The 9,829-nt window shown below is 37.7% G+C and overlaps 1 protein-coding gene across 1 annotated transcript in view; it reads right to left on the bottom strand.

The window, feature by feature from the left end:
* LOC102824565 (ATP-binding cassette sub-family A member 3-like) overlaps positions 1 to 9,829 on the bottom strand; it is a 133,206-nt gene that overhangs the window by 25,812 nt on the left and 97,565 nt on the right. The window contains exons 21-22 of the mRNA XM_006875983.1: positions 8,117 to 8,298; positions 547 to 717 (exon numbers count right to left, since the gene is read on the bottom strand). Of these exons, the coding sequence (XP_006876045.1) occupies positions 547 to 717; positions 8,117 to 8,298 (353 nt within the window). The remainder of the gene's footprint in view (positions 1 to 546; positions 718 to 8,116; positions 8,299 to 9,829) is intronic.

The raw sequence follows: 9,829 nt of genomic DNA, 5'->3' as shown, positions 1-9,829 counted from the left end.
TAAATCTTTATGGGAGCAGAAAGCCTCCTATTTTTCCCAAGGAGCAACAGGTAGATTTGAAGCGCTGACCTTGCAGTTAGAAGCTCAACTCATAGCCCCGCTACATTACCAGAGCTCCTAAAAGTAAATAGAAGGTACAAATTTATAAAAACAAGACCAGATACCAATCAAAAATAAAATAATACTTGAGAAAATTTGTAAAAGCAAAGATTGTTTCTTTGAAATGCTCATCAAAATGAAGTTATATTGTAGATAAGTTATACCCTGATGAATCCTTGTACCGCACTGTAGGAAAATCACTGGACCTTAAGGTTGGCTTGAACCAAAAGTTCGGCCATTCAATCCCACCAGATACTCTTACACAGGGTCACTATATGAGTGGGAACCGACTCGATGGAACTTAGCAACATTACTGGATGAACAGCCAACCTTTCTGCTGAAATCTACCTTGCCGTCCAGTGCTTCTCCTACAATGCTACACTAGTAACAGAGACGGTTATTGTTCAACTTGCTTAGGTTTTTTAAGTTTCATGCTTATTTACTCACCTTGTTGAATTTGGAGTAGACACCAAAGTATATGTATTGATAGAAAAATGTTCTTAGTTTCCACAAAGTTGTCTCCCAAAGGAAAATTAAGAAGAAAAACCCAAAACCTAGACTAGCCATTATAATCACATACTTTCCAATCATACCCTCTTTGAAAGAATAAACATTCTTCTCAAAATCTGTGGATGGCAAAAAATAGATAATTTTACTGCAGAATACTGACACCAGGAAGAAAGTCTTAGAAGACAACACAAAGTTAGAAATATTAGATACGATGGGATCTTAGGCTAAATTGAGACAAGTATTTAGAATGTAACAAGTGAATATCTTGTCACAAAAATACCATTTCAGCAATGAATATGAAGGCTGATCTTCATGAACAGAATAGTTGACACATGAATATTAATATATCTATTGATATCCAATCATTAGTGCATGCCATACAGACTACATCTTTCTGAGGGGTGAAAACTTAAATTTGCAAACTTGTTATATTCCTCTATTTACTTAGAACTTAAGTTCTAAGCCTCCATTTATTTATTTACTTACTTCTGTAGGTCTTCTTCATTTTTATTTAATGTGATTTTTTTTTTCAACATTTCCATTGGTTTAGAGGTATCACAGCTGTTAGCTGCACTGGTACTTTTTTTTTTTATGCTCTGCTATTATAAATGGCTTCACTTTTTGAAGTGTCATTTATTATTATTTTTCAAATGTCACTTATTTAAAGTGTCATTATTCATTTATGGAAGTGCCGAATATGTCAGTTGGTTTTCCTTTTTGTGTACTGAACTTGCTAAACTATTGGTATTAATTTCATAATTTACTTGTACATTGCTTTTTATTTTATGTACTAGTAATGTATGTTGTTGTTGTCAAGTGCCGTGGTGTCGGTTGCAACTCATAGCGACCCTCTGTAGGGTTTCCAAGGAGCAGCTGGTGAGCTTGAACCACCAACCTTGCAGTTCAAACGGCTTTGCAGTCTGCCACATTAACCCACAGTGCCACATCAGGACTCCAGTAATGTATACATTTATTTCTCTTTTTATTTACTGCCATGCCAAGGATACACAGTTGAATGCTGAATCAAAGTGGTGATTCGTTCAGAGTAAACATTATAATTTTTATATGTTCATATGTTTTAAGTGATTATTATAGAATTACTACCACTTTTTTGCCAGTTTATTGAACTATGATGGCTTTGCCACATGGCAGATTTCAAAGACAAACAGAGTCACCCGTGGTGGAAAGGTTTCAATGGAGTTTCCAGACTAAGACAATAAGGAAGGAGGACTGGCCGATATGCTTTAAAAAAATATTGGCTGGTGCGAACCTTACGAACAGCAGAAGAACAATGTCTAGTATAGAGAAGGAAGATGAGTGCCTCGGGTTGGAAGATACTCAAAATACAACTAGGGAAGAGCTGCCTCTTCAAAGTAGAGTCACCCCTCAACCTGATGGTTTGACATAGTGGCTCCAACAATGGGTTCAAGCCCAGCAATGATTGTCAGGATGATACTGGACCAGTGTTTGCTTCTGTTACATAAATGGTCAAAAGGAGTTGGAACTGATTTGACGACACCTAACAATAACATTTAGAAACTATCTCAATAATAGATTTGACACACTGAATACAAATAACCACAAATCAGATGAGTTTGGGGATGACATCAGACATGAAGAAATAAGAAGTACTTGAAAAGACAGAAGAGTTAAAAAACAAAAGACCAAAATAGATGTCAGAAAAGACTGAAATTTGCTCTTGTGTGCAGATTACCTGAAGTGAGCAGAAGAAATGACTCAGTAGAAGAAAGTAACAGAAGGTTTCTAAGGGCAGCTCAAGAAGACAAGGTAAAGTATAATGAAATGTGCAAAGATCTGGAGTTAAACGACCAAAAGGGAAGAACAAGATCGGCATTTCTCAAGCTGAAAGAACTGAAAATAAAAATTTAAGACTCTAGTTGTAATACTGAAGGATTCTATGAGCAAAAAACTAAATGATACTGAGAGCATCACAGTATACTGTGATACTACGGAAGGCACTGGCAAAAACTAAGCCTCCAGGAATTGACGGATTAGCAACTGAATGCTTCAACAAATAGATGCAACCCTGGAAGCACTTATTCATATGACAATCTTGAAAGAGATCCACATTTTCACCCATTGCAAAGAAAGATAGTCAAATGAGTTGGGAAAGTTATTGAACAATATTCATTAATACCACATACTAGCTACATTTTGCTGAAGATAATTAAGGAACAGCTGCAGCCATACATTGAATGTGGAATGAGGGGTATTGTTGCGGATGACGTCAGAAGGCTCTTGGCCAAGAACAGAAAATGCTTGCTGTTGTTGGTTGTTAAGTCATAGCAACCCAGCATAGGGTTTCTGAGGTTTTAAATCTTTGTGGAAGCAGAAAGTCTCATCTTTCTCCCAAGAGAATACTAGAAAGATGTTTATCTATGTTTTATCATCTATGAAAGAGCATTCTAATGTGTGGATCATAACAAATCATGAATAGAATGGGAATTCTATTCATCTTGAGAGATTTAACTGTGTTTACACTTCTGGCGTCTACCACATCCACCAGGAAACAGGTGGCGAGTGCCTGAGAATACACCAATATACAATCATGAATTAAGTATAAATATGACACTGCAATGTATGGGAATAAACACTTTAAGCTTACATAAAGAAAGAAGACATATACCTCAAACAAGTGACCAAAATTCAAATTCAGAAAATATAACAAGACATGGTATCGGAACAACATGATAAGGAAGTTAAAAGAATGCTAATTAGGCAACTTCAACAGATAGAAAGATTGAGAAAACTACAGATGAAATCAAGGAAAACATAGACAAATAGAAACAACCAAGAAACAAATGGACAAAATAACAGAAAAAACAGGAACCATATAAAATCAGCAATCAGAAAGCCAGAAGATTAGTACTAAGACTTCAGAAATAGATAATATACTGAAAGGACAAAGAAATAGAATTGGATCAATGGAAAGTCAACTTTCTGAGCTTGAAAAAAACTCTCAAAATAAACATTTGCTAGAACAACAATCAGAAAAAAGAACAACAACAACAACAAAAATTAAAAGAAAGCCTGAGATTTATATACGATATTATCAAGAGGAATAACTTATCTGTGATAGGAATTCCAGAACAGAGAGAGACATAAAGCCCATAAAGAATATTGAGAATATAAGAGTTTGGGGAGGAAAACTTCTGTAACATCATGAAACATGAGAATACAGCCATCCAAAAAGTTGAATGAACTCCAAATAGGACAGACCCCAAATGAAAAACACCAAGATATATCATAATTAAACTTTGCAAAACCAAAGACAAGGAAAGAATCCTGAGAGTAGCTCAGGAAAAATGAAAAATTACCCACAAAGGAGAACTAATGAGAGTTAAGCTTGGATTTCTCAGCAGAAACAATATAGACAAGAAGACAATGGACTTACATATATAAAACTCTGGGGGAGAAATTGCAAATATTTTTGCAAATATCCAGCAAACTGTCCATCAAGCCTGATGGTGAAATGAAGTCATTTTCAGACAAACAGAAATTAAAAGAATTTGTAAAAACCAGACCAATCTTACAAAAAATACAGAAGGGAGTTCTTTGGATAGAGAAACAACAGCAGACAACAACTTGAAACTAACATATATGACAATATCATCTAGACTCAACCTAGATATTGCTGTTGTTGTTAAGTGCCGTTAACTCAGTTCCTACTCATAGCGATCCTGTACAGGCTTTAAACCTTCAAGGGAGCAGAAAGCCTTATCTTTCTCCCTTGGAGAAGCTGATGGACTCAAACCATAGACTTTGTGGTTCACAGCCTAGGGCTCACTGTATAGAGCCACCACACTCCCTAACCTAGATATGTTGTTGTTGTTATATACATAGTGACCTTGCACAGGGTTTCCGATGCTGTAAATCTTTATGGGAGCAGAACGCCTCATCTTTTGCCCACGGAACCGCTGGTAGTTTCGAACTGCTGACCTTGAGGTTGGCAGCCCAACTCATAACCACTACGCTATCTAGATATAGAAGTATGCAAAGTAAAACAGACTTACAAGACTGAAAAAAGAGAACCAGAAATATAGATGCAACAATAACAAAAGCATAAAGAAAAAGATGGGAATTATCCAGTTACAGAACTCCCAACAATGCAGCGGAAATCAAACAGATTTCAAGAAAAATGAATTAAATAAATAAAAATAAATCTAACTGCAACCCTAAAAAAAGGAGCTCTGGTAGCATAGTGGTTACAAAGTCCCCACCCTAACTCTCACTCCTTCCTCTTACCTGCCTACCCCAAAATAAATAAATGAGCTGTTGTTGATGTTATGAGTCATCGACTTGGTCCCAATTATAGGGACCCTGTACAGGGTTCCAAGAAGCAGTTGGTGGGTTTGAACTTCCATCCTTGCAGGTTAGCAGTACTGTGCTTTTCTTACAGCACCACACCAGGACTCCAAAGAAATAGGTAAGTAAAATAAATAAATTAAAATAGGTAAGTAAAAGTAAAATGTTGTTGTTATATGCCCAGTAAAATAAATTAATTGAAATCTACACAACTAGACTCATTAACAACATCATAATAAATGATAAAGAAATTGAAGTTGTCAAGGATATCATTCTTTTTGGATCAACCATCAACACCCATAGAAACAGGCAATCAAGAAATAACAAGACAGACCGCACTGTGGGGAGTCCTGGGGTGGCGCTGTGGGTTAATGCACCAGACTGCAAAGCCGTTTAAACTGCAATCTCAGCGGTTCAAGCTCACCAGCTGCTCCTTGGAAACCCTATACAGGATCGCTATGGGTCGGAATCAACTCGACGGCACTTACCAACAACAACTGCACTGTGAGAAAATCTGCTGCAAAAAACCTCTGACCCAGAGCTATAGGCCAGGTGTGGCACATGGCCTGAGCATCACTTGAAGTGGGGGCACCACTGAACAATTTATGTTAACCATCACAGTTTACATCACCAGCAAATTAAAACTAAGACTTCCGTATCTGAGAGCGTCCTGGTAGGTTCAAACCTACCCGCCACTCCTCGGAAATCCTATACAGGGTTGCTATGAGACACTACCAACTTGACAGCACTTCACAACAACAGCATGGGTCAATGCAGACTGTTTAATTGCTCTGCTGAATGTAGAAAGCAAATAAATGGAAAATAATGACTTTGAACACATATTGGGCTAATTTTCATGCCTGAAAGCAAGGAAGGTGCAGTTGTAATTTTTTTGAGGGCCATCATGTGTTAAGTACAAGATTAACGAGCTTGACTTGTATTTTTGAGCTGATATAGGATGTTGTTGATTAGTTTTGATTCACAGTGACACTGTATAAGGTTTCTGAGAAGTACCTGGTTGATTTGAACCACCAGCCCTGCGGTCTAGTGCTTATCCTACAGTGCCACACCAGTACTCCAATATCAGGCTAAAGCTTTCTACAAGATGAGTATCAGATGTTTGGACAGGGACACAATCTCAGTGCTTGCTATAGGCATTATTTTCTGTAGCTACACCTCTAGCCTGGACACCTGGTATGGTGTTGCAGACCTCAAGGTTGGCAGTTCAAACCACCAGCTGTTTCTTGGAAACCCATACAGGGTTGCTATGAGTCAGAATCAATTCAATGCACTTAACAAGAACAACACCTCTAGCTGACCAAAGCTATGGTCTTTTCAATAGCACGTGAAAGCTGGACAGTGAAAAAGGAAGACAACAATTGATGAATTTGAACTGTGAATAATATTAAATGAACTGTGGCATGCTAGAAAATCCAACAAATCTGTCTTCAAGGAAGTATTCCCAGAATGCTCATTACAAGCAAGAGTGGTGAGACTTCCTCTCAGGACACATCCTCAGAGGTGACCAATTGTTGGAGGACACCATAGTTGGTAAAGCAGATAGAGGGCTTTACTTACAAATAAGGGAGACCCTCAGTGACTGCACAGTGACCTCAAAAGTGGGCCCAGACATAGCAACAATGATGAGGATGGCACTGAGAGGACAACATTTTATTTTATTGAACAGGACCTTCCTATGACTCAGAGCCGACCTGACAGATAGCACCTAACAACAATGTAATTGTTGTAGAAACCCTTTATCAATATATTATCTGTTGTTTACCTACATTGACAGGTGAAGGCATGATTATTTTATATTCTCGTTCTTCCCATATATAGTTATATTGCTTTTTAAATTTCTTCTCACAGTTCCCTTTAAAGACTATGCTTAAGCCTTTCATTGTAAGATGACTTAAATTACTTTTCACTTCCTGTTTTTTCAACCTCTTTGTAATCTTTAATTTTTGTTAGCTCTATTTTCACTTTACATTGTTAAGGTTGATAATAATATATATAAATTGGTGGCTAAAAGCCAGTCTTCTCTTTGTGTGGAAATAGATACCCAAAGTTGAAAAACAATATTTATTATTTTTAGTGTTGTGACCATGCAAATATTGGTCCATGCAGAACCATTTATGCCACCCCAAAATAAGTATTCTAACAGTTTCTTCCTTTGTTGTTGTTATTAAGTGCCGTGGAGTCAGTTTCGACTCATAGCAACGCTGTCTAGGGTTTCCGAGGAGCGGCTGGTGAGCTTGAATCACGGCTCTTGTAGTTCAAACGGACTTTGCTGTCCTGTGCATTAATCCACAGTGGCACACCAGGACTCCTTACACTGTAGCAATTACTCAAATGCACAGTGGCTCTGTAGGATAAGCACTGGACTGTCAACCACAGGGTTGGAAAGATGAGGCTTTCTGTGCTTGCAAAGATTTACAGCCTTGGAAACTGTCTAAAGGGTCACCATAAGTCAGAACTGACTCAACGACACTTAATACATTTCACTTCCTTAGGATTCTATCTTTCTTTATCAGTTACTACCTCCCAACTTGGCTAGACTTTCTGCTGCTTTCATTTCTAGCTCTTTCATCTGCATTGCTATTCTCCATCACCCATATCACTACTTCCTGTCTTTTTCCTATTTATCCAACCAACATTTGATGACTTCCTAGGTTCAAAGCATTCTGTTGACAGTGGAGAATGGATGATAACTTGTGGACCAGTGCGTGTGGTGTTGATTGAGTGTAGCTGTATTTACGAGAGTAATAAAAGTGAATGAAATATGACTACAATATAGATTCTCCCCCTAGAGATTCTTTCCTATGGCGAGAACTCATCATACAATGAAAGAAAACCATTTTTGATTTCCAATCTGACCCACACAATGTGTGCTACAGGGCACATGGTTTCCTAAGAATGAGCATGACAACACATAACTTGAAGAGATATTGTGAAGGTTTAAAATAATATAGTTCAAGCTACTATTTAAAGATGATTACTAGTAGCTGCTAGTCTGTATCTGATAGCTACTTTAAACTTACCTTGGATTTGCTTTTGAAACTTCATTGCATTTGCAGAGACTTAGCCCATCCTTGTAAAATGACCGAAAATATATCCTATTTTCTCCTTATCTTCCAGAGTTTGAGTCTAAGGCTAATTCCCAAATGATCTCAGGGTCTACAAGATACTTACTTTGTTTACAATTTATGTTTGGAGGAGGGTGTTTTAGGATATGGCACAATGTCTTCTCCCGGTAGACGTAAGAGTAATTCTCAAGAGCCTTCGCGAGGTTGTAATTGGGAAACAGCAGCAATGTATTTAGTATGAAGTTTCTGGTGCTATTTGAAATTTTCGATTCAAATGCTTAAAAAGATAACAAGTTTAGGTTTCATTATAGGAAATGAACCATTGGTTTTAATTATGGAAATGAACTATCCCCAGGACAACAAACCCCAAAAAAAGCACTAATTATTTTCCAATACGTTTGTTTCCATTAGAGTGACTTTGTTCTTATAGATAATTGCAGAGCTCTGAAAAGTTATGGTGACCTGGTTGTCCGTATAATATACCTTCCTGTTACCTGAAGTAAACAGGAAAATACACTGCCTGTTTTTCTCATTTCTAATCCTAATTGATCAACTAAGAGATCAAAGTAGAAGTAGTAGATTGTTGTTGTTAAGTGCCATCGAGTCGGTTCTGACCCATAGCAACCCTATATATTTCCAAGGAGTGGCTGGTGAGCTGGAATCACTGACCTTGCAGTTCAAACCAACTTTGCAGTCCAGTGCATTAACCCACAGTGCTCCAGATAAAAGTCTAATATCCCACAGTTGTTGTTGTTAAGTGCCGTCGAGTCACTGGTAGCGTAGTGGTTACAAATCGGGCTGTGAACCGCAAGGTCAGCAGTTTGAAACTACTAGCTGCTCCGCGGGAGAAAGATGAAGCTTTCTGCTCCCATAAAGATTTACAGCCTTGGAAACCTTGTACAGGGTCGCTGTGGGTCAGAACCGACTCGACGGCACTTAACAACAATATTCCACAGTAGGCTAACAGAAAATTCTGCTACTGTTGAGACTTTTTTAAAAAGCTAATAGGTAATTAAAATCTCTACAAAGAATAAATGGAATGTAAATAATAATTTATGACAGATTCCTAGAAATATAATTTATGAATTGTCATTATAGAATTTTTATATTAAGCTCATATTTTTATGAAGGGATAAAAAACTAGTCCAAGCAAATGGTTCTTATAAGACACTTTGATGAAAGAGATATGGGCAAAAGCCATGACAATTCTGTTCTGAGTAGATCTTAAGTTGACGTAGAGGTAATAGAAGAATGAAAAATTCAGTATATTGGCCACTGTGCCCCAAATGCTAACAACTAATTCTATAGATAAGTACTGTCCAGGCGAATTTTTCATGAGTATGCGCTGACCAACAGACACATGGAGTTATCGAGTCCTTGGAAATGTGGCCAAGGAATGGAATTGTTCATTTAATTGCAATTAAAATTAAATAGCCACATATGGCTGGGTAGTCGCTATTGTAATAGATGGCAACGCAGTCTAATATCTTTTAGATTCTCCTGTTGTTGTTGTTAGGTGCTGTCCAGTTGGTTCCGACTTATAGCAGTCTTATGCAGTCAGTCCCACTTTACCTAGCATCATGTCCTTCTCCAGGGACTGGTCCCTCCTGATAATGCCTGAAGTCTGACAGATGAAGTCTGGCTATCCTGGCTTCTGGCTGTACGTCTTCCAACACAGATTTCCTTCTTCTTTTAATATTAAAAGAACATGGTACTTTTAATATTCTCACTGTTGTTGTTGTTAGGTGCCGTTGAGTCAGCACCGACTCATAGCGACCTTATGCACAGCAGAACGAAACAATGTCTGA

The sequence above is a fragment of the Chrysochloris asiatica genome, unplaced genomic scaffold (assembly GCF_000296735.1).
Source record: "Chrysochloris asiatica unplaced genomic scaffold, ChrAsi1.0 scaffold00348, whole genome shotgun sequence".
Taxonomy (NCBI): domain Eukaryota; kingdom Metazoa; phylum Chordata; class Mammalia; order Afrosoricida; family Chrysochloridae; genus Chrysochloris; species Chrysochloris asiatica.
Note: the sequence above shows the minus strand (reverse complement) of the source record. Positions and strands in the feature narration are given on the sequence as shown.